The 24030-nt window shown below is 42.7% G+C and overlaps 4 protein-coding genes across 5 annotated transcripts; all 4 read right to left on the bottom strand.

Annotated features, from left to right (window-relative positions):
• Nucleotides 1-1054: 1054 nt before the first annotated feature.
• Nucleotides 1055-4882, bottom strand: siva1 (SIVA1 apoptosis inducing factor). The gene is made up of 4 exons (XM_022750922.1): nucleotides 4700-4882; nucleotides 4074-4262; nucleotides 2353-2506; nucleotides 1055-1224 (listed from the first exon to the last, which is right to left on the bottom strand). The coding sequence occupies exons 1-4, from the start codon at nucleotides 4818-4820 to the stop codon at nucleotides 1176-1178; spliced, it is 513 nt and encodes a 170-aa protein (XP_022606643.1). The 5' UTR covers nucleotides 4821-4882; the 3' UTR covers nucleotides 1055-1175.
• A 419-nt stretch (nucleotides 4883-5301) lies between these two features.
• Nucleotides 5302-9778, bottom strand: adssl1 (adenylosuccinate synthase like 1). Its single transcript, XM_022750921.1, has 13 exons — nucleotides 9524-9778; nucleotides 8467-8569; nucleotides 8315-8377; nucleotides 8168-8218; nucleotides 7974-8040; nucleotides 7735-7842; nucleotides 7568-7649; nucleotides 7352-7478; nucleotides 7071-7225; nucleotides 6392-6516; nucleotides 6130-6227; nucleotides 5841-5990; nucleotides 5302-5617 (listed from the first exon to the last, which is right to left on the bottom strand). The coding sequence occupies exons 1-13, from the start codon at nucleotides 9710-9712 to the stop codon at nucleotides 5565-5567; spliced, it is 1371 nt and encodes a 456-aa protein (XP_022606642.1). The 5' UTR covers nucleotides 9713-9778; the 3' UTR covers nucleotides 5302-5564.
• Nucleotides 9779-10214: 436 nt separating this feature from the next.
• LOC111225986 (inverted formin-2-like) lies at nucleotides 10215-16432 on the bottom strand. Its single transcript, XM_022751057.1, has 15 exons — nucleotides 15862-16432; nucleotides 15358-15503; nucleotides 15174-15235; nucleotides 14965-15067; nucleotides 14785-14870; nucleotides 14547-14647; nucleotides 14372-14442; nucleotides 14179-14286; nucleotides 14014-14084; nucleotides 13803-13923; nucleotides 13518-13682; nucleotides 13217-13319; nucleotides 12953-13105; nucleotides 11771-12640; nucleotides 10215-10657 (listed from the first exon to the last, which is right to left on the bottom strand). The coding sequence occupies exons 1-15, from the start codon at nucleotides 16430-16432 to the stop codon at nucleotides 10617-10619; spliced, it is 2772 nt and encodes a 923-aa protein (XP_022606778.1). The 3' UTR covers nucleotides 10215-10616.
• On the bottom strand, nucleotides 16370-23129 carry inf2 (inverted formin, FH2 and WH2 domain containing). Of its 2 annotated transcripts, XM_022751127.1 has the most exons (8): nucleotides 22953-23129; nucleotides 19469-19879; nucleotides 18654-18769; nucleotides 18284-18443; nucleotides 17436-17469; nucleotides 17053-17194; nucleotides 16680-16812; nucleotides 16370-16453 (listed from the first exon to the last, which is right to left on the bottom strand). In XM_022751127.1, exons 2-8 carry the CDS (start codon nucleotides 19863-19865, stop codon nucleotides 16440-16442), a joined length of 996 nt encoding a protein of 331 aa, XP_022606848.1. In that variant the 5' UTR covers nucleotides 19866-19879; nucleotides 22953-23129; the 3' UTR covers nucleotides 16370-16439. The 2 variants fall into 2 exon arrangements, with proteins under 2 accessions (XP_022606848.1, XP_022606849.1); XM_022751128.1 differs by lacking the exons at nucleotides 16370-16453; nucleotides 16680-16812; nucleotides 17053-17194 and having other exon boundaries at nucleotides 17432-17469.
• Nucleotides 23130-24030: the final 901 nt, after the last annotated feature.

The following is a 24030-nucleotide window of genomic DNA, read 5'->3' as shown; positions in this document are numbered from 1 at the left end:
TCTATACAGGATTTCATAAGTGAAAGAATAATTGAAGCAAAAATAGTACTGAAAACATAAATGTCTCCCTTCCAAGTGTTTCATGTTCACCTCTTGAGTTCCTTAAAGCCTTATCAAGAAATGTGCAGACAACTTGACGCCTTGCTCGCCAGCAGCTGTCTGTTCACTCAGCCAGAAATCAAGTGGTGCCCTCGGACACCAACTGCAGAGCTCCCCAAAGACCGGAGCCACAACTGGCCCACTGAGCAGGGGATGTGACTCAACAGCTCATAGGCACATTTGCAATAAGCTCCAGGAAGTGCACTCATCCAAGTTAATATCTCTAACACCATGCCATGTGATTGATTTCTATAAAGCAGCGCTGAGGACTTCTGCCACCAAGAACAATTACTCACAGTGTACAATACCTGACCCTGAAACCAGTCATCATCAATGACGAGCTGCAGCCAAGAGAAGGTGAAGACTACATCTCAAGGTCATGTCCAGCAGGGATAATTGTTGCCAAAATGTCTAATGCAAAAGCCCATGGTTCTGTTCAAACCTCTGGGTCGTCTTGTTTTAATAAATAAATTTGATAGCAGATTCTCAAGGTCAGCGCAGAGTGGCTGCATTGGAATTTCATTATCATTGCCAAGCTGAGACAAAACTTTCATACTTCAACTCAAAGGTTGAGAAAGTGCCTCTTTAGCATAGTGAGATAAATTCATTCATCCACTGAGAAAATAGGGTTTGTGTATTACCCTGAATGTGGCGCAGTCAGCGAGGAACTCAGAACCTAAGCTGAGTCCTTGAAGTGTGCTGCCATCTGCTGATGCAGCGACAACAAATGAAAACCGCTCTGTAACCTTCTAGGCAATTGATAGATTCAAATTTTGTTCAGACATCTTGTTTTTAAGTTGTGTAATAGTTAATGATTACAGTACTGTGCCCCTTGTGAAGTGAACATATAAATGACCACGTCAAAACATTTAACGGAGTACAAAAATCATTCAAGTTTATTTCAGTTACTTTTGAAATACATATATACAAGAATACATTTGGATCACATAAAAAAAAAAAAAAAAGTCAAAAAAAAAAATCACTGGTATAAAATGCAGTCTTAGTAATATCTCATGTGAGGCAACTACATACACAGTATGTTCAAGCTTAAACTCATGATCCCTCCTGGTCCTCCTTTACACTGAGCAACTGCAGCAGAGTACCTCATCATATCGCCCACTGTAACTGTAGAAAAAAGAAAATATTTATTATATCAACTGTACAGACCCTTTACCGTTTAAAATGATTTCACACAAACTGAGTTTAGGTTTTAGTGTCTTGCTCAATGGTACTTGGACATGTGGATAGAAGGAGCTGATAGAGCTACTGGTGCAAAACATGTACAAAAGGAAATCAATTTGAAAACATTGTGCACAAATGCAAAACTTGAAATGATAATATACTGAAACTATGCTTTAATGTAGCTGTTCTATTGGGGCCCCAAGAAATAGTACTTACAAGGTAGCTTCAGTCTAAACTCTTCATCTTTTAGGCATCGATGACTCTGCAGGCTTGAAAGATGAGTTTGCCTCTTCATACTCAAAAGATGAACACGCAGCTATGTTGCTTTCCTGCTTCCTTCTGCTTTTTGTTCTCTGAAATTCACTTTTAGAACCCTGCAACTTACTGGCACTCCAGCCAAAGCTTATAAGAAACCAACAAGGTTCAGGGTTGAGTGGGTTCATGGTTTTGTCCTGTCTATTGATTTTTTTTTTTTTTTTTTTTTTTTTTTTTTTTAAAGTGACTAATTTACTTCATGTCAAATACAATAAAACTATGGGACTTTTTTTGGTCCAGTAACATTGATGAACAACAAATACCTGCAGTACTGCAGTCCAGAATATATGTACCCACAGTACATAGTACAAGCACAAGAGAAATGCCTTTCACAGAACAGATGAAGAACAGCTTGTGTTGTATAAACACGTCTTTAATGCCAAAGAGAGTGCTTTTCCAACTGACACCTAATTAACCTCAGCATGCACAGTCTTTCTGTTTAGAGGAATCTAATGATACCTTGAAGCTGAGTTAGTTTGAAAAAAAAAAACAAAAACAAAAAACACTGGGGATGCACTGCAATGTTTATAAGGCCAATATTTTCCTGCCTGCATTAGCCGACAGATCATTTTAATGAGACATGAGACAAATGAATGTGCAGAAGAGGTGAAGCTTTGCAGACATGCCTAATTTTTTTAAATGTAAATTCTAAAGCTAATTTTGACCGTTGTATTGATATAGATACTGATTTTAGTTCCATCAATGTTGAGGAGCTTTGGGAAATGGAGTGGGAAAAGCAATAAAAATGTGACTTACTCTATGATGGTGCAGACAGAGCAGCAGTGGCTGGAGCAGCTTGAGCACTGACGAGTACAGGAGGAACACGCTGGACGGTCACATTGGGAGCATAGTGTCCTGGACCCCTGGCTCTTTTGACACACACAGCAGCCTGCAGGAGCCACTGGTGCACCTAGACGCAAAGCACACATCCTTATAGCACACTGGATGAGCATTTGGCAAAGCACTTCAGTTGAAAAAGTAACCAAACTGACCATTAAAAACTTGTGACAACCCTGACATCTGCTGGTGAAAATCATAAACTGAACTAACCTCTTGCTTTTGGCCTTGGAGCACAGTCACTTATTATATTCTAGCCTTTACCCATTTTGAGAAGCTGCTCTAATTTCAGAAGAAGTTTGTGTTTCCTATGAATTACTTTAGGAGGGATGTCCTCAATGCTCAGTATAGACAAGAGGAACCATTACAGCAACCAATAACTGTACACATGTGCATCTGGCCACATGAGTATTCTATTAAGAGACATAAAAAATGTGAATTTACCCATTAATCATTAGTAAATACATGAGACTTGATCAAGGAAAAAGTTTGTCATTGTTAGCAACTGTAATCTCAAGTTCCATGAGATGTGTGAAATGTAAAATGTATAATTTGTCCACTTTGTCAGTTGTTTGTGGGCAAGTACAACCTTTACTTGACATGGTTCATAAATTAGATTCACAAGGTTGTACGTTCCTGAGGACATGCACTCCTTTTGGTCTTTGTGAGGTTTTACTGGGGAGTGTGCCTCTGGTACTCCAAAGGATCCACTTTCATAGTTTCTGTCAGCATGTTTCAGAACGCCCTGCTGCTACTTTGGGATGCAGCTCATAACACTTAGATTTCAAGCTCAGTCACCTCACTAATGTACTTCCATCAGTAGATGTCACTGTTTTCACATATTTGGACTTTGTTTAGTGTCAGTCTCTCCTTTAGTGTGAGTCCCACTGAGTTTTTTTTTCCCCATTTCAGTGACTGCATTCTGCCCTATTATAGTTTTTCCACAGCATGGTACCAACTCAACTCACTGCTGGTATCAGGTACTTATTATATTCCTGCAGATAGTACCCTCTCAATGGAGTGTTGTTACTGAAGTGGAGACACACAAAGCTATTGTCATCTTCAACATGACACACACGACCAATGGAGGCCATCTAAGGGAGACCAAACATTGATCAAGGTATGCTTTTACAGGTTGCCCTACTACAAGCATAGCACAATAACTAACAGAAATGTGACAGGCTACAATAAGTGGAGTGCAGTCGCTTTGTTTAAAAATGTTTGTTCAGAATGTCCCATCTTGCACAGTGATAACACAGTAGTGATGATTCTCCCTGACCAAACAGTGGTCTTCGGTGTTTTCACATCACCTTTTAGTATCACCTCAGTTCGCTTGGTGGAGGTGATACCAAAACAAGTGTCAGGTACCTGGTACTATCCACAACTCAGAAAACTACAACAAGGCAAGTAGAGTTGAGTTGTGCTGAACTGGTGCCATGCAGCGGACAAGAGCTAATATATTGTGGACCCTGGCAGGCTACTGTCTTTGTTTGTTGAAGCAGTCTCTTGCAGTGTAACTAGTAGATTATAAATTCGATGATGTTGTTTTGTTTGACACAACAGAAATGATTTTCCATGCTGTCGTTCAGTGTTGCCGTTTCTGGACTGTGTCTGTAGCCATCCTTTCACTTCGGGCTCACCTGGAGTGGCATTTGCTCTCGTCAGTCTCCCATCATGTCCAATCAGTGTCTGTCCTCTCAGCAGTGTCTGGCTGCATGCAGGTGTCTCAGCTTGTCCAGGTAGCCGCGGGTCTGTGCACTTCTCCTCTCCCGTCCATATTTTGCCCATCACAGCCTTGGCACCGGTAAAGAGCAAGTTCTTTGTCTTTTCTGTGAGGAAAAAAAGACCCACTTGTGAGTGAAATTCCATGTGACTAACTCAGCTGCAGCTGACCGCCCAGGGGCTCCAAGGAAGCTCTTGTTTACGGCACATTAAAGCCAGTCTGACTGTACTGTAGTCTTACTGAGTTAGTTCAGAGGCCATTTGGCAGTAATGGCAAATAGACCGTGAATATCTTGTTCGACAGTTGATGTATTTCAGACTTTAAAAGTTAAAAGGCCAAACTAATGAGGACATGAATTGTACATGACTAGACGTTTCATGAACACGAACAAATGTACCAAAACTGAACAATACAACTGTTTAAAGGATGTATTTAGGAAATTTGTATCCAACGGTCGCTTCTCAGGAAACGCTAACAAACATTTGTCTGCACTGACGCAGCTGACATTACAACGCAGCGCTACATCCGCTAACAGGTACTTACCGTAGACTTCTTGCCTGTATTTGTTCCCAAACATGCCGTAACTATTCAACTCTTGTTGCCCGACATGTATCTTGTATTGAGAGGAGAAAGTTTCTGGAAAAGGACAGGCTCTTTTCGGCATTTTAGCAGCTAAAAAGGTCCAGCCGCGAACCCACAGGCTTCCACACTTGTTTGTTGCGGGAAAAAAAAGCAAGAGAGGCAACAAGGAGCCAATCACACACATTCTTTATTGTCACGTGAAAGCTCAGAGCCAATCTGACAACTGCTCTGCTGTCACGTGATGTTTGGCCCGCCATAAAACTTCGCTCACATTATGCTGCCTTCACGGGCTGTGGTGAAAATTATATTTTCTAATTTTCAATTTCAGCATTCAATAGCTGGTAGAAGGAAAAGTGTACATTTTCTCATCATATTGATTTTGATTAAATTTTTTTCTTATGATTTAAATTACTTACAGTAAAGATAAATACAGTCACAATACACACAAAGCCAACAGTGGATGCTTTATGGACTATTGGATCAACTGATCATGTTTACTTTACAGACGAGCTGAGCTACAGAAATCAAAACAGTGATTAATGACGTGCAGAGTGACCACCATGGATTTATTAACTTTTATTTGAAAACATTTGTGCTGGTTTAATTGGTGACATGGTTACAAATTGACGCTTGTGGTATAATTAAATCTAATAATTGTATTAATAAAAGTACAAGAGTTTTTTTGGCTGCAACAAAACAAACATAACCAACCCTGCTAGATGTTTTGTTTATTAACTAATGAAAAGGAGATAATTTTAGGTGATGAAAAGATGCCACTCATGCCACATTGTCTGTGCGTCCATCAAAGGGAGGTGAAGGTTTCCCTTTAGAACATCTGGATCATGCACTCTCTGGACTTTCCAACACCAACCCACTTGACTAAAGAGAGAGAGAAAGAAACAGAGAAAGATTAGAAAAGTGGACAAAACTGTACAACTCATAACTAAGGCTATTTCTGATAAGTGAAATAGTACCACCTAATGGATATCATGCAATGTCTGCATTACTGTTTATTTTGGTTTGGAGGCATTCAGGGCTGACAACAGTTTTCAGGATTCTTTTGCATTTGTTGGTGTTGATGGTTATTTTGCGTGAAACATACTGGGAACTCCAATGTGGTTCTCAATGAAGCGGATGTAGTTTTGTGCCTTGGCTGGGAGGTCGTTCCACTTCCTGGCTGCAGATGTGTCCGTCTTCCAACCAGGGAAGGTCTCATATTCAACTTCCACTTTTTGCAAAACGTCCATGTTGGCTATGATTAATAGAAATCAATTATTAACAATCTTCAAATCAATGTTGGGTCTTGACAGCCACTCCCACTCAAAAGTGAACAAATCAGGTATATGGTCTTGTGAGTCTTTTTCTGCATGTGGTTTCTTCTTTTAAATTACCTGGGAAATGGGGAATTCTTTTTCCATTGAGTTTATACGCGACTCCCACTTTAATTTCATCCAGCACATCCAGAATGTCAAGTTTTGTCAATGCAATGCTGCAAGGAAAGTACCATATCATTGGTGAGTTGCATAATATGTGCTGTTTCTCATTTTATGGTGGTGCAGGAAAAAAAAAGCTTGTAGGGTAAATGTGATTCAGTATAAAAAAACATAACCACAAAACACCTAATGATTTTCTTAAAGTGCGCTAGCCACTCACGCTGTGAAGCCATTGATCATATGAGCGTATCTGACGATGACAAGATCCAACCAGCCGCAACGTCGCTTCCTTCCTGTGGTTACACCCACCTCATGACCTCTCGTCTGCAGCAGCTCTCCTACTGCCTGAAAACCGAAAAAACATCCTTACCTGTTTGTTTATCATTCATGAACTTAAAACGATGTAAGGCATTTAATAAATCCTACAGGAAACTAAAAATAAACAATCACTAATTATGGAAAGAGTTAAGTACAATAAAACACATTGGCTGGGAGATAAATGTCTATGTCCCTATGGTCAGTTCCTGTGACAAGTAACATAACCCCTGCACACACAGTAAATATATCCTGAACCCGGGCTCTGGCCCTAAATTTATCCCTGTGAACATGTGACCTGCATAAGAGGTAAAGAGTGTTTGAGCCCGTCTCTCACAAAATTTGACAGCTGCACTCGGCCAGCAAACACAAACCCTCCCCTCTCCTCCGCCGGCCCTGCTGTCTGTGTGTCAGCTTCATTATCACAAACAAACTGTACGTGTCAAACTCAGTGTCAGCGAGTTATATAACAAGCCTTGTGTCTCTCCTTCCACCACCAGTGAAGCAAAGAAGTCATGTGACAACATGTGGCTTGCACGCTTTAATACTCCCAGTAATTTACTCAAGTAACATCTAGCACTTACATTGAGTTGTTCTGTGGGGAACGCTCCGATTCCTACCCTCGTGGTGTAGGCCTTTGCTACACCAAACACATCACCAATATTCAGAGGAGGGATGCCGAGACCTGTGCATGCCCCGCCCACAGTGCAGTTTGATGATGTCACAAAAGGATAAGTGCCTAAAGAGAAAAATTTAATGTTATCATAGCACAGACTCCTTCCCAGATCCACAAAAGCACGTGCATGTTTCGAAAAAGTCACAAATAAAATTATATCCAAAACCGTTTTGTTGATGCTGACCCTACCAAAGTCAATGTCAAGCAGAGCAGCATTGGCCCCTTCAACCAGAATTTTCTTTGGAGATCCATGAAGAGCTTCGTACATGTAATAGACCCCGTCTCTCACCATCGGCCGCAATCTCTCAGCGTATTCCTGCACGAAACACGAAAGCAGAGATTTTTTTCTGTTTTGTTGTTGGAGGAACAATGATGATAAATCATCCCTCAATTATCAGTCTCTACCTTGAGTTTTTTCAGTTGGTCATCGACGTCAACCGTCAAGGCTGGATACATGGACTGGTACTGGTGGACAAGGTTCTTGAATCTGGAAGACAAGGAAGTCATGAACCCTGTCACAACCCTGCATGGCATTAGTTTAACCTTATTTGCCATTTTCCTCTCATTCCTACCTGGTAGAGAAGTCCTTAAAGTCGCCCAGGAGGTCACATACACGTAGGCCAGTGCGAGATGCTTTGCTAGAATATGCAGGTCCAATGCCCTTCTTGGTTGTTCCAATGCTGTCATTATAAAACAGGGGGATTACTGTAGATTTGTAATTTTTTGTGAATTTCTTATCTTTTGGCAAAATTGTGGACGATCTGGCTCATTCTGAACCCTCTACCGCTATCGCTGCCTTCCCTACTCTTACTTCTTTCCTTCTTGTGCTTGTCTTTCAGTTTCCTGTAAGCCATCGACAACCTGGTGGAAATCAAACACTGCAGAGAGACAGCAAACAAATCAATAAAACCAAACCTTCGCACACTTGAAAGTATCTGATTTATACAGCCTGTGCATATTTGAATTAAGCAAACCTCTATAAACAAGTGCATAAACTGTACATACCAAGGTGAGCTCTGTCAGAGACAATGAGTCTCTTCTCCCAGCCTTTCAGACCTGGTGAGAGAACAGAAATCACATCTATGTGAATGCGCACTAATCTAAGGTTACATTAGTGCATTACATGTAAAGTGTATTATTTCCTTAAAATACCTTTCTTGTCATTTTTGTCGCCTTCCTCAAACAGGCCAGGTAGATGTATGACCACTCCGTTACCTACAAGAGCAAAGGAAGAGTTGACAGTAGACTAAGAGTAATACTTTTATGATGTTCTCTCTATAAAGACTAAAGATTGAAGCCTTTACCAATGAGTGATATGCTTTTGGGGTTGATGATTCCACTTGGGAGGAGGTGGAAGTCGTACTCCTTGCCATCCACTACCACCGTGTGTCCTGCGTTGTTGCCTCCCTGTAAACCAAAGCAGTGCACACACTATGACCATCTGGTACAGTCAGTGTTTTGGTGACAATATAACCAAATACAGCATGATGTTAACACCCAGGACCACCTGAGTGGATTCAGCCACATGCACATGTCTCGTCTTATTTTCGTGAGACGGTGATAAGCCACCCTCTTCCCAATTCACCAAGCTTTTCCAGCACCTATTTTAACAGACTTAGCTGGCGCTGGTGGACCCTCCACTCTAAGACCTGGCCTTCTCACGTATCAAGCCACCCTGAGAATGTGACCTCGCTCCAACCCGGTGGGTGGGGCTCTCAAGCCTCCAGAACACAGGGTGCCAGTCCTGTCAGTACAGAGTAAGTACAACACAGCAACTGTTGGCAGGTTTCACTGAGTGTTCGTCCCCATGCTGGAGTGACCTCTGATTTCTGACCCGAGTGTTATGTTTCTGTTGCAAGTGGGCGGACCCTGAACTGTCTGGGGTTGTTTTTATTGTTAATTTAATGCATCTCGAATTAAATTTTGTGATCAGGCAGGCAGAGCAACTTTACAGCAGCTTCAGAAGTTTGCATGAGAATTAACAGAGAATTCAAGCTTGCCAGTTGTACTTGTTAACACTAAAACTATGCAAAAAAGTATCTGCAAAACGTTTTCAAATGTGGATTGAATGACAGTTCATCTAATCCATCATTTGAATCAACGGACAATATGGTTTATAGAAATAGTCAAAAAGGTTTCCAAGCTAATAGGGCCGCACATGCAAGTTTGTTTTCTCAAGTTTTTTTCACTCTGGGCACCTGTTGCTCTCCACCAGGCCGCCACTACACTGATAGCTTCCACTGTAAAGGTTATGAATTCATATGTAAAAAAAAAAAAAGAAAATGAAAAAGGCATTCAGCATTAATCCAAGGACACGCCCCTGTGGACGGTTGGCTGAAATCGACGAATCCCAACATTTACCTGACACCTGCAGACAACGTCAGCCTCGGTCGCCAATAAGTCCACGACTTTTCCTTTGCCCTCATCTCCCCACTGCGCGCCGAGCACCACCGTCACTTTGTTCCCCACGTCGTTGCGCGATCGCTTCTGCCCGGTCGCGGCGGGTTGATTCGTGTTTTTGTGGTCTTTCGCCGACCAGGTTAGCGACATGATGGTGGTGGCTCTAGTCTGTCCGCCTCAAGAAGACTAAACCGTCTCCAAGAGTGGCATTGCCATATCTGTAACTTCATAGCCGATGATGTCAGAGCCAGACGCGCTCACACACACAGACACACACAAATACACACAGATACACACACACGCGCGCGCGCAGGAGTGCGTTGCTGTGCTCGGGCTGGTTGTCTCTAAGGCTGCGGAGAATACAGGCGTCACACAACAGTAACCGGGTTGCATGAGTGTATACACCTATTAAAAAGCCTGTTGTAACTTTCACAGTGTGTAGCCTGCACAATAAGGCTTTTCTAATTTAATTTGTTGCCCCATTACCGCCATCTCTCTGAACAGGTTGATAAGAACAACTGAACAGTAAATTTACTTTTATTAAAATTGACTTAACATTAAAAGTTACAATCCATTATATGCTGTCCTTATATTTCCTGTTAGAGATTATTTGAATAATATATAAAGAAATTAAGACATTATTCAAAGCAACTTCAATATTAGATGTGTTACATTAAATATCTTGCACCAAACACTGCATCTTCCTTTCCAAAGGTGCTGAAAGGTAAATAAAGCTTAAAACACATCCAATGCATATTACAACAATTATACAAAAAAAAAACAAACATACAAAGCATATTCTCTACTTTTTTGAACAGTTCTGAATCAAAAGCACTCATATACACAAAGACTACAATTCATTTACATAAAGTGACATGTTTACATCCATGCTGTGAAGGTCCCAGCCTTTTAGATGCTTTACCTCTTCTTGGTCTGGAAAAACAAATCATTGCAAAAGGAAGACTTCTGCATCCTCCTGAAGGAGTCAATATTCATGTAGTCTCACAAAATAAAATACACTGTAGTCCTTCCAGTTCAGAACACCTCTGTGAAGTTAAGATTTTCTTTTTCCTCTTGATCTCCTTTTTCGGTCACCTAGGGAAACAAAGGCTAAAATGAATGGATAGAATCAAAATATATGAAAATAAAATACTTTAATATCTTTAAAATCATTATATTTAGAGCTAGATATAAAACTCAAAGGCAGAGAAATTTATTCACACGATACTTTGGCGTGCAAACATGACTACATCTGCTTTAAATTGTTCTTTTTAGATATAAAAACATTTTTAATACATTTACAGCACATGTATCTTTCATCAAAGTCAGATTATTAAAGCACACTTCACAGGAAGCACACAAGTGTGTTGTTAAACGATTAAAAAAACAAAAAACAGGCCCAGTTGCAGATTTAGGGAATGGACAAGAAAATATGGAAGGAGGAGACACAAAAGTGACAGCTTTCATGAGATAACTCAGTCCACGATGACTTCACGATGACGTCACAAACTGCAAGGCTGCTTGAGAACAGAACACTGATGTTAACTGTACCCATTAAATGCTCTACATAGTAGTATTTTTAGAGTATTTGTCCCCAGGTTGAATAGACATTAGAATCACCTTGAGACACGTGCATTAGGGCAAATACTGTTAAGACTTTTTGGCTTGACAACCATTGAGTTAAAGGGTTAAAAAAGGGGAGCGAGTGTTAAAAAGCTGGACAACACAGACATATGACATCTAGATCCCAGTTAGATCAACAAATGAAGTGTTATTTGAGACAAAGCTTCGACGGTGATTGAGTTCATTAGGATGATGGTCCTGCTTACAGTTTGCCATCCCACCGATTTGACCTACCTCACTGCAACACACAGCCTTTTTTATGTTTAGTGTGTCCTTTCCCACTGTTACCTTGTGTGTCAGAGAGTCAAAACGGAAGAACAGAGCATTCAAACAAAACTGACCATAGATTTCAGTCCATTCAGTATTAAAATCTGCAAATCAAGTGCTACACACTGCAACCATACTCTTTAATAAAATGCATGTAATCATGCAAATCACTTTAGGAACGTATACTAAAATAGCCCATATATAAAATATAAAACGCAAAATGCAGTAAAAACAAAACAAATAAGGATTTCCCTTTAAGACACGTCAAGAGGCTAGCATTCCAAACATGGTGTTTATTGAAGTTGATGAATAGATTACCTTGGTTACTCTTCTTTTTGTTTCGTTTAAAGAGGCTCTGCTGTTTCTTTGGTTCAGGCTTTAGGGATGGAGGCATTGCTTCAGATACTGATGGCAGATCCTCTGGTTCCTGTCCATCCGGGACGTCACACCCCTCAATGTCCTCACTGAGAGCGGTGACATTGCTTTTAGGGTCCGAATACTTGTGACTCACAACCTCATCTCGGGTGTGCGTTTTTGTACTAATGGATTCTCGCTCTTCTCCGCCCTTCTCTCGTCCTACAGTCTCTGTTAAATGGGTTATTTTATTACTAGTTTTACCTTTCCCATCTCCCATTATATTGCTTTCACTACTCTGTGTCACATTCATGTCCGTCTTAGGTAAAGGACACTCCTTGATCTGAACATTCACACTAATGTCTGCTGGTTGCTCATGGTTCAGCTTCTCAGGTACCAGGCTGGAAGTGCTGTCTAACACAGCATCTAAAAGGTCCGAATCTGAGAGCGAGGATGGACTGAGGACGCTGGTCTCAGTTGAATCTAATGAGAAGCCGTTTGTGGTGAGAGATGGTTGCTGTTTCCCTTCAACCTGAGGCAGAGGTCGTGTCATATCTAGGGATGGGTTCTCCGGGTGTTGACCCTTCTGCAGCGACACAGGTCTTTCCAGGGGTGCCTGTGTCGTCACAGCTGGCTCCCCTAGGAGTGTGTTGGGAGGTGGAGCTGGTCTGTCTGGCGCGGCACTCTGCGGCGCTGGTGGAGTCTCTTCTGATGGGCTGATGAAACCGTTCACCTCGCCTGTGCTGGCCTGGTGACCCTCTGTCTGAGATTTGGTGGGAGCGGAAATGGTGGCTATTTCTGCGGCTTCTTCGTCGGCAGGCTTCACACTTGATCCTGAGGGGGAGAAGCAGATAGTAGAGGCGTGGAAGGCATACATTAAGACAATTACTATTTTTGAAATGGTATGGTGTTTTTGGAGTGAGCCGGAATGCATGACAGTAAAAGGCTCTGCATGAAAACGAAGGCTAAGGTCGCTCGACAAAGCAGCAAAGCGATGGAGCCAAAATAGCGAGATGCGGTTGGTGTTAAAGCACATATAAAAACAAGCCCTAGATAAAGCAGCAAGGCTGTTTTGTGGCTCGCAGTTAAGTGGCTCAGGAGCGGAGCTGGGAACTGCGGATGGGGGCCACAGCCTCTTGTCCTTACCAGGTGGGCAGGTATCGCTACGCATTTCACTAGAAGGGAGGCTTTCCGAATCGCACCTTGGCCTGGTCTTTCTTAGGCTGAAACCTTTCCTGATATCTGCCAGGAGGTGGTCGATGATGCAGCCGTCGTTCGGCGGCAAGACGCCTTTCCTAACTGGAAAAAGAGGTGTAAAAATTCAAACCCAAACTCTATTGCTATTCAAATGTCATCTTGGTGAGAGATTTCTACTGCAGTGAAAGAAACTAAGGTCGTTCTCTCTCTTACTTATTTTTCCATTCTCTCCCTTCTGTCTCTTGGACTCTTCCTCTGCCAGCTGCTGCTTTCTCTTCTCAGCCTTGGCCGCCTGCTCTTTTCTGGTTTTGTTTTCCTGTTATCATGAAAGAAAGGATGTCACTCACTGCCAAGTACAAAATGTACATAGCAATCTGTCTTTGTAGCATTTGGGGCAGAGACATATTAACATTTTCAAGTTTCTCACAGTATAACGATACCCACGATCCAAAGACAACAGCACCCCCATACACAAGAGGATGGGGTGTAACAGCAACAAAGTATCTCCCCTGACCTTCAGTGCCTTGATGAAAAGTTCTCGAAAAGTCCTCATGGTTCCAAAGAGTTCCTCAAGCGACAGCTGGTTCGCATCCTCGCATAAGTAGACAGCCAGCTCACTCTTCTGCTTATTGATCTCAGTGAACCTTTCACTTAAAGCTTGACATGCCTCTCGACTTCCCTGGAACAACGAAAAAGGGGAAAAACGAGGCATTTGGGATGTTTATCCAGTTGCCCAAAACATTTTCAACTTTTTTTTTTTAGATTCTATTTGTAGAGAAAGCACAGATCATCATCTTACATCTAGAACTTTTGCGTATTGCTCCTTCACCTCCTCCACGGAGTTGGACACCTTCTTGGCGGTCTCATTCAGTCGTTTCAGTAAGGCATTGGCTTCTGACTGAACAGAGTCCAGATTAACTCTGAGGACAAAGTGTAAAACCTCTTGTTACGTGTCTGTTAAAAAGGTCATGGAGAACATGAGCTGGAGTACACGTGAAAGGTTTCTGTACCCTGCTGCTTTTTGACAGATCTCGATATCGTCTGGCAGCGCCAACAGCTCCGGGTGGTTTGCCTCTGCTTCCTTTGGAAAATAAGCCACACAGTGGAGTAATTAAACAGGTTATTGGCTGAGACAGGGGGGGCCAGTTACGGCAGCTGTGAACCAGTTTGTGTACCTCCAAGATGTGATGAAGAAGCGTTATGCGGCTCTTGTTGGCCTTGGTCTCTGTGAGCTTGAGCAGAGAGCTGATCTTGAACCCCTCTGCGTTCCCTGTGTGACTTCCCTGGAAGTAGACCGATGATTAAACATGCAAGCTCTGTCTAAATGTCAGATCGGGTAAAATATAAATGAGAGGATGCGGTTCTTACATAGTTGAGGAAATTTCCAACGTTAAGGATGAGCCTGCAGAAATTGGGCATGAGTGTGCTCACTTTGAGAGCTGCGAAAACAGTTACTTCTGGTTAATTCTACTGGAAATTAGTCATTTATAAATACCATTTGTTATTTCAGCAAAACACAGCTGAAGTCCTTTGGTTTACTTACACTGGCAGGCCTCCTCCACCAGCTTGACTTTAGGTTTGAGCATGTCCAGCACTGATGAAGTCTCTTCGCACAACAACATGCACTCAATCCTCAACTGGTAACTGCGAGCAAGAGACAAACAAGCAAGAGCAAAGTGAGCACGGAGCCAATTATGGCTGCACTGGGATATGGGATATTGAGAATATCATGTACACAGCACGCACATAATTCATCAACAAGAACTAGAGATGAAAGTTACCATGGCACAGTGAGGAGGGAGGTGTAGAAGCGGTCAACGTTGGCCAACTTGTCTTTTTCTCCTTGGAAGGACTTCAAATTTTCAATCTATAGGCACAAGACAGTGACTCAGACATGCAATGTTATTTTCAAGTGTGCATCAATTTTTATTGTTGGAGTATGCAGAGGTGTTACCACGCACCTCGTGCTTCTCTGGTAGAAGCTTTAGAAGCTGTTTTAGCACCTCTACATCAAACCTAGACCGGTCCCCGTTCTGAATCATGGCTACAAAGTCTTCATTTTTGCTGGACAGAAAATGTAAAATATTTAGTTGTAAAAGAGCCCCCCCCCCCAATATATATATATATAAATATGTAAAAACAGATGTGAAAATAATGGGTAATATCTCACCATTTGAACTGCTTTAGAAATATGTTCAAATTCAAGTTTTTCTTTGGATCAATGAATGTAATCTGTTGAAAAAAAGGGGGGAGGAGGTAGAGAAGCATATTGATTATTCAGCTTCGATAATCGGGTGTGTTTGTTCTGAGCGCTACAGCTCTGAGGAGCAGTGTCGAGTGTTGACCAAGCACACCTCTTTAGGCTCCTTCTTGACAGGAGCAGCTGCCCCCTTGTCTTTGTGCTCGGTCACCGGGAGACAGAACAGCTGCTCAATACTGCTGTAGTCCGGCTCCCGAGGAGGCGGCTCTTTCTGAACCGAGGCCCACATGGAGTGACCATCTGCGTGTGTGTGGAGGAGAGAAAGTAACCTGTCATGAGCTCATGTGGCTCCGTTTTGTATCAACAACCCACCATGGCTGAAACTCATTTGAAAGCTCAGGGGGATCATGTGCGACATCCACATTAAACTTAAACACCAAATTATGAACTATTGGTCTGTTGACCTTTCAGATGGAGAGCCATTTGTGTGCACATGTCCCCTCTGCCGATGTCTTTCCATAATAATGTTCTATTTAAACAAATAAAATGTCCTGAAGGGGTGAATACTGTTTTGATGGATTGATATTACAGATGGAGGGAACCAGGGGCAGATTGTAAAAATGATTCAAGCCTTCACAAGAATGTTTTATCAACTCACCAGTAACAGCACGGAGTTTCTGCCAGTTGAGCTTTTTCATCCTCAGGGTGGGACATCGGTTTCCCTTTTTGGGTGCGCTGCACCCCAGGGAGTAGCTACTCTGAGCTATTATCATGCCCGGGACAAGAGGAGGTGGAGGTGGCATGCCGGGTAAGGGAGGTGGTGGTGGGGGTCCGCCGCCCATCCCTGGTAGGAATGGCGGAGGAGGTGGAGGCGGTATGCCTGGACCGCAGGGTAGTGGTGGCGGAGGGGGCATGCCTGGTAAGGGAGGAGGAGGAGGTGGCGGTGGAGGTCCGCCAAGCCCTCCAGGTAGCGGTGGTGGTGGAGGAGGTGGCGGACATTGGTTAGAAGGTTGGAGCAGGGGTCCGGTCATGCCAGGGGGTAGAGGAGGTGGCGGGGGTGGAGGTGGAGGAGCAGCAGCACAGAGTGGCTTCTGAGGGGACGTTGTGCCTTTGTCCGGCTTGTCTGTGTCCAGATCCGTCTGCACAGCCTTGTCCACTCTGACCACCTGCCCGTCCACTTCATGCTGACCTTCACAGCTCTTGCCTTTGGAAAACATCAGCCGCTGCATGATCTTCTCACAGGACTCCATCTGAGCTGGAGGACAAATCCAAACACACAGACACACACACACAGACACACACCGATGAACCACATCTGAAACGTCTTGTCTCACTAAAACAAAAGCTTTCAGCCGTACTGTCACCAGCTACAAACAGCAGCCACACATTAATCACTGAGGAGGCCATTATCTAGCCATTAGCCTCTTCAGAGAGTTGACCTGTGGTGAATGTATTGTTGCTTCAGTGCTGACTCACAGTCCTGGGCCAGCAGTATGGCTCTGTTAGTGATGGCCTCCAGAGCGAGCCAGATATCAGAGCGGCTCGGCCCCAGCACCAACAGTGTCTGCAGGATGGACAGCAGCTGGAGAGAGGCTGGTGAGCTGCTCACCTGCACACACGTGGACACATGCATATGTGCAAATCAGGGGGGCGTGTCATGTTTACATACCCAAGTCAAATAATGAGCCAGTGCCACAAAAAGTTAATCCAGATAATAAAAAGATATTTTTCTTCATTGTGGGACGTCTGTAACATAATGTTCATTCATTCAATCTCCAATCTCTCTCTTACTGGACCATCTTAGTTCTTCACAGGAGATGATGAAGCCAGTCAGACGGTCAGTTCTCACCTTGTTGAAGAGTGTAGTGAAGACCTCCAGGTGATTACTCATGTCAATGCCCCCATACAACCGCAGCAGCTCCTCCTCATCTTCAGCCATTGCCTCTTCAAAAGCTTCACATTGAATAATCAAGTCTTCATCCTCCTGCTCCCTGCACACCACACACACACACACACACACACACAGATCACTGATGGGGACACATCAACACATTTAAATGCTGTTTTCATTTGAGGAAAAAAAAAAGAAAACACAATGACAACCTTTGCACAAATTGCTGTCATTAATGGACACATTAATGACAGCAAGTCAATATTTATTTAATTTGTTACATAAAATCTGCTTTAAACATTCAGACAAAATCAAATGTGAACAACAGAAGGAAGGCTCACCTTAACTTTGGCAGAATATCAAGTAACTGAAGCCCTGCAAGACGCCAATAAAACACAGCTCTGAGTATGACAACACTTAATTATCAATTTTTAAGAAAGTTTATCCTAAAAAGGGGTCACACATGTCTTCACAGTGGCAAATAGTTAGGTGTAAGGAATTGGCAGGAGGTCACAGGTGAGCAATCACAAAAGAGGAGTGGCCAATCAGATAGCTAATTGATCCAAGGTGGTGGGTGGCGTTTTAGTGAATGTAGGAGGGTTTATATAGCTGCGACGATCATGAACTGTATTTGTCAAACTGTCTCAAGTGTGGCGCTCTGCAGGCGGCGTGGTCGCTCAGTGGTTAACACTTGTGCTTCATAGGGTAAAGGTGCTGGGTTCAAATCTGGGTGTTACAACAAGTCCAAAGTTAATACTAGTACATGCTGGTTATCTGCTGTAGAAAACACAGATGGATGGATGGTTAGTGAGTTTCATTCAGATGGCATATCACCAAAGTGTGATCTAATCAGTGTAGGAGTGATGACATTTTCTTTACACTTTCAGTAGTCACTAGTTATGTTGTAAAATGCATAGGTACACAATGCTGTCTACTCTTGAGGTTTGCTTAGTTCTCCAGCATTTAGTCACAGTGATAAGGAGGCCATTAGACCTATTCTTAGACAGACCCAGTGACAGAGATATTTGTAATAGAGCTCCTGCTGATGGCCTGCTTTCCCCTCCGCATTCACTTTCAGCGCAGAGGGGAGACACTGTTGTGCTGACAATTGACCACAGTGTGACCTTGCTCATGATGTGACTCCAGACTCCTGATTAATTGTGAAATGGCAGCTGAACAGAGAACTCACCGATAAACTCCTTTCTCATCTTATCTCTCTGCCTGAGGTCGTCTGTCCCGAAGATGAGGGCATTGATGACACTGAGGAGTGTGACCATGTAAGGGACGTTATCTGTCGCCTGCAACTCATTCATGATCACACTGAAGCGATACTGCTGCATCTTCACGCCCTGAAGGGCAAAACAAGGTCAGTGTAAGTAATCAACTCTGAATCATTGAGGAGGACTGTTCTGCAATGATTATAATGCTTGTACACACAACCTGCCACTAGAGGGCACTGTTACAGGCTTTATTATTTAGACTGATGATCTAAGATCATGTGTGGTAGATCCTACAGCAACCTAACTTTTCAAAAAATGACTTAAATTTCATCTACTTGCCTTGTAATGGTCCAGGGCATCCAGAGCCAGGCAGTGTCCATCTGTAGAGAACATGCTGAGGGCTGCAAGTAGCTCAAACACCTGCTTCTTCACCATGGTGTTGGAAGTGTCCAAGGCTGCGGAGCGTCATGATCGCACACATCAATACAGGTAGAATACTCATATTTCTCATATCATTCTTTTAAAGCAAACCTCTCTCTATCACTGTCTCTCTCTCTCTCTCTCTCTGACCACCCCTGTCTAGACACAAGCAGGATGCTTTTTTCCACTGCCTCAAGTCATCTTGAACTTTGCCCTCTGCAGATGTGGTGTTGTACCGGAGATAAACATGTACTGCGTGTGTGTGCGCGCGCGCGCATGCGTGTGTGTGTGTGTGTGTGTGTGTGTGTGTTTGAGAGTGGGGAAATCCAATATTCACAACACACTGTGACACAACAAATTTTAGGGATCTCCCGAAGCAGCCCTCAATGATTCATCCCTGTATGAAAAGCTGAGCACATGACAGGGAAATTCAGCTCAGCAGAATGAGTCACCATTGAATGAAGTGACCAACTTAACATAATACTACAAATGTTAAATAATGATATGTGAGAAGAGAGTGGTGCCTCAGGTCTGTAAATATATATTTTTATATTTTCTACTTTAATTAATGGGATGGTTTAAATATCTTGACCAAATTATCTACTGCAGTGGAACATTTATTTTCATAGGAAAGGCTAATCTGTAATCTGATTAGATGAACATTTCATGCAGGAAAATGCGCAGTGTGTGACAATGTTTCACGAGATGAAAAGGCTGATGCAAGTGTAGTCAACCTTGTGAAAGCTTCCGAATGTATCCCTCGTTCTCTATAATGAAGTGGATCCCCGCTGCGGAGTTCATGACAGCCCGGACGCAATTGACGCAGGTGAGCTGCAGAAGAGCATCGGCAATGCGGGAGCACCCGCGCCCCGAGAGCCGGTCCAGGGCCTCCAGGAGCAGATCCAGCCCACTTAGCTCCAAAAACTGGACCATCCATGTCTGGTTGCTGCCTTCCAGGCGTCGCTTCAGCCCAGAGTAGTTGACTACGGTGGGAACTTGCAGCAGTCTGATGCACAGCTCTGGATCAGCACTCTCCAGGTTGGCCTCCTGCGGGGTATCGGAGTCCTGCGAGGAGCCCAGGCGATCCCTGACCGCCGCCCACTTCTTTTTCATGTCTGACTTCCCTGACATGATGGGTGGTAGGACTGTGGAGGACAGAGGGAAACAGTGTTGTTGGTGCAGATGAAAAAAAGACATTTTCTAGAAACCATTATCCACAAAAAAAATTGTTCTAGTTTTTTTTTCTGCAGATGGTGTCTGTTTGCACCGATAACTAGTGGTTTTTGTCCAGCATACAGTGTCGTCATTGCTATCCATAGCACAGGAAGCACGCCATAACAACGCCTTATCAGAAAGGAAAACAGAATAGGAAACGATAGCTCTGCAGTTTGTGGATGAGTAAAAGATATGTCAGCAGTACAGTCATCACCAGCACTGCCAAACATTCCAACTTAATCCTGCTTGAAAGAGAAGAGAGGCTCACCGTCAGCTCATCAAAACTCTGCACAAAGACAGACTCTGTGATGTCTGGACAGTGTGTATCGTAATTTACCACATAAATAAACGCATCTCATGCTCATTACTGGGATATAAACACTAGACAACATGCACGTTCATAAGGCAATGTGAATACATAGAAATGACTGTAGAGAAAAATGTTTCACAAACATCATGGCAAGATGTTTCACATCGACATGAATGCACACATTGATCCCACAAGTGCCCTTTTTCTGGCATATCCCCAGAGCACGGCCCCCTCCTGTACCAACCTGCCTAACCCCAAAGCCTCTAAAAAATATTCCACTACTTTGTATTTAACAAGTACAAGCACATTCCCACACTCTAATAAAATCAACAGGATAAGGTTCGGACCAAAAAAGGGGAAAACTTTCTCTAAAAGGCTAAAAATACCTTGTCTCTGTACCACAGTTGTGATATTAGGTGGTCCGGCTTAGATGAACAGTGCGAGTGCTTCCTCTGTCTCCTGTTGTTGATTTCACACTTGGCAAGGATGAGGTATACAGATGCGGCATTGAGTGATGAGCAGGAACAAACACAATGCTCTGCAGAGAGCTCGTTCAGAGAGCCACGCTGGAAGGGATTACTGTATAACCTTTAGCATCCAGATGATGTAGAGCTCTACTCTACCCTACTCTACATGTTAGGAGCTCTGTAAACTAAAAACATGGTCAGAAGCTGTTTGCAAATGGCTTGTATCTCTCTCTTTTCAAAAGGTAATTTGCAGGGAACAGGAGGTAAAGACTAGTGAAGAAGTTGACAAATTGGACTATTAACTCAGTAGAGTGGTAGTAAAACAAGACTTTTTCTTTCTCCATATTCTGGCAAAGCATTCCTTAGCTCTGACTGCAGCATTTTAGTCCAGCTACCAGTGTGAGAGTGTTACCGTGGCAGCAAGCAGTCAGACAATGGGGTTTCTACAATAGGCCTTCTCAGTACTCTTCAAAGAGCTGTGTTCATTAGCCACAAAATGGATGGGGACGCTCCCTGCCCCCTTTCGGCCTGCTGAGCGTTATGGCCCACAGTCAATGAGACACATTCAGGAGTACATTGTACCGTCATGTTCAGTGTGAGCAGGGAACAAAAGTTGAGAGTTGATTCTTGTAATCTGAGGAATTTTCCCGGGGAATTAAGTTACTGTGGTTCATTGAACACTTTCCTGCAAAGTAATAGTTATGACTAACTCTTAAAAGAAGCTGGGGTGTGTGTGTGTGTGTGTGTGTGTGTGTGTCATGTGAGCTGTACTCCCGATTGGACAGACAGTAACTAAAGAGGGAAGGAAAGGACTTTCCTGGGACAGGAAACTTGGCACGAGATAAACATGCTGGTGTGACTGCTCATGTTCCTCTTTTGAAATTTCAGTTTCATTCCTGAAGATCACGGTTTTGACCCCAAGTAGGAGGACATATTGTTCATAAACAAACATCTGGCTTACATTTCAAACATCGAAGATCAGTAGTAATAGGAAAAACAACATTTGCATTTTCCTTTGTGCACTCCTCAAATATAAGCAACTGTCATTTGCCGACCTCGTCTGCCAGAGCTCCCACATGTACCACTAATAGCAGGCTGATTCACTGCACACAGGACAAACCTACTCAGTCAGTCCTCTGGTTAAGCCGCCCACACATCAGCCCACTGCTACTGTACTGCCTCAACACTAAGGAACACGCAGGAACATCTCCACTGATTTATTTCCTCCGACACATATGCAAAGCTTATGCAGGGGAATGCATGCACTTCCTCTACAAATGTGCCGTGTATGTCAGCAATAATTAAAGAGTAAATAAACAAAGATTAACTGGAAATTCATTGAATCTCAGTTTACACATTTTTCAAGTCATTTTGTTTTCCTCCACCTCCACTGATATACCAGGTTCAACAAGAAGATATGAGATGAGGATACTTATTGTGACATTAGATTTTAAACTATGAGTACTGACTTGATAACTGTGTTGATACACCTTAAACATATGTTAACATATGAATTATATGTTCCTTGGGGATTGAGCAATTTAAAAAAAAAAGAATAATTCAAGCTTTATCCACACCATAAAACCCTTAACAGTATTTGCAGAATGATTATACCCACAAAGAACATCTGGTACTCATTTAGCCAGTATCCTCCCCTCTCTGCTATTTAAGGGAGTAACCGACATGCCTTCAAAGTCTACAAACACATTTTGGAGTGGTCTAGTGTAGTTGTTTAGTTTCCGTTATTCCCAGACTGTCTGAGGATTTGTTCAGCAATTATTAGACTGATTTCACAAAACACAAGTGACAGCCCATATGGTCCAAACAGCCTTTAAACTGCAATCCTCAGTTCAAGAGTGTGTGTGTGTGTTTTTTTTTCCATCACTGCCTTCTTCTCTTCATTCTGTCCAAAGCAAGAACAAATTACCACCACCATAGAACCACAAGACTGTGGCACCAGGATACTGTTGTCAGTTTGCCAGTCTGCATGATGTATCAGCACACTGTGAGTGAGAAGGACATGAAATAGCGACATTTAACGGTGCAACATCGTTACTTTGCGCTGCGATTTTTCCCCCCACATACCAAGGGACGTAACTGGACGAGTGAAAGACAGCAAAAGAAAAACAAACAATAACGTTAATGACCATCGCGTCCGCACAGGTCACATCTTAACACACTGTTGCATCGTTTAAGAACACCTATCTGCAGAGTGTGAGACCTTACCTGGTTTTATTCCATAAATATACACTTGCAGATTCGCGTCCTCTGGTGTGTTTCAGGTGCGGGAGCGCTTCGCAGTCATGGAGAAGACATTTTATTCTGTCAACGAAAGATGAAACGGGAACCTGTGAAAATTGTGGCAGGTCAAACTGCTGTATGATATCGGGATGGCACTGCTTTCAAATTGCCACGGCCCCTGAGCTTTCATTCACTTGAGAGAGACTGCCAAACGTGCAGCATACTGAGCTAAAACATCCGGTCAAACCTTTCAGAATAAAATATATGCGTACGTTTTACATTTCCAATATGGGATCAAGACAGGATTTGGCCTTCGAAGATTTTTATTGTTTGTTCTTTAACTGTAAATACAGCCGGAAAAAAAAAACTGAATTGGAGGATTATGGTTGCAACTCAAAAACGAAAAAATATCTAACACATAGACCAAAGTTATGAAGAAAACTGGATTTAGCTAACTTGTTAGAAAAAAGAAAACAAAGTAGGTCTTATATTACCACGAGTTAAAGAACACCAGTGCCTATAGGACTAACAACGCACTACTTAATCAAGTAAACATATAAACACAAGTTCACAAGAAAAATGAAATAGCTACCGCAACATAGCTCAAATTAGCTACAAATGAGCACAACAGAAGCTAGCTAACGATGACCTAGAATATTGCCTTAGCCACATATTAGCCTCTGACAGTATGGCTAAATTAACCAACACCGCCTCTTAACATATTCAATTACATACATACATACATACATACATACTCAAAATGATTATAAATTAAGTACCAACAGAAAATTCTCCAATAAATAATCTGAATAGTAGGCTAAATAAAAGATGCCTGTCCACATTCACTTGGCCACATCTGACAAAACTGTAACAGTGTCAGGTAAACTGCAACTGAAACTGTAGGGTTTCAACAGACCGTTAAACTAAAACTGCTGGTGCAATAACTTCACTCATAGTTGAGTTATCCAAATACTTTTCATGACATACATATCACACACACACACACACACACACACACACACACACACACACACACACACACACACACACACACACACACACG

Source organism: Seriola dumerili, unplaced genomic scaffold (assembly GCF_002260705.1).
Source record: "Seriola dumerili isolate Sdu_G_001 unplaced genomic scaffold, Sdu_1.0 BDQW01000149.1, whole genome shotgun sequence".
In the NCBI taxonomy this organism is placed as follows: domain Eukaryota; kingdom Metazoa; phylum Chordata; class Actinopteri; order Carangiformes; family Carangidae; genus Seriola; species Seriola dumerili.
The sequence above is the reverse complement of the archived record's forward strand: the minus strand, read 5'-3'. Positions and strand labels throughout refer to the sequence as shown.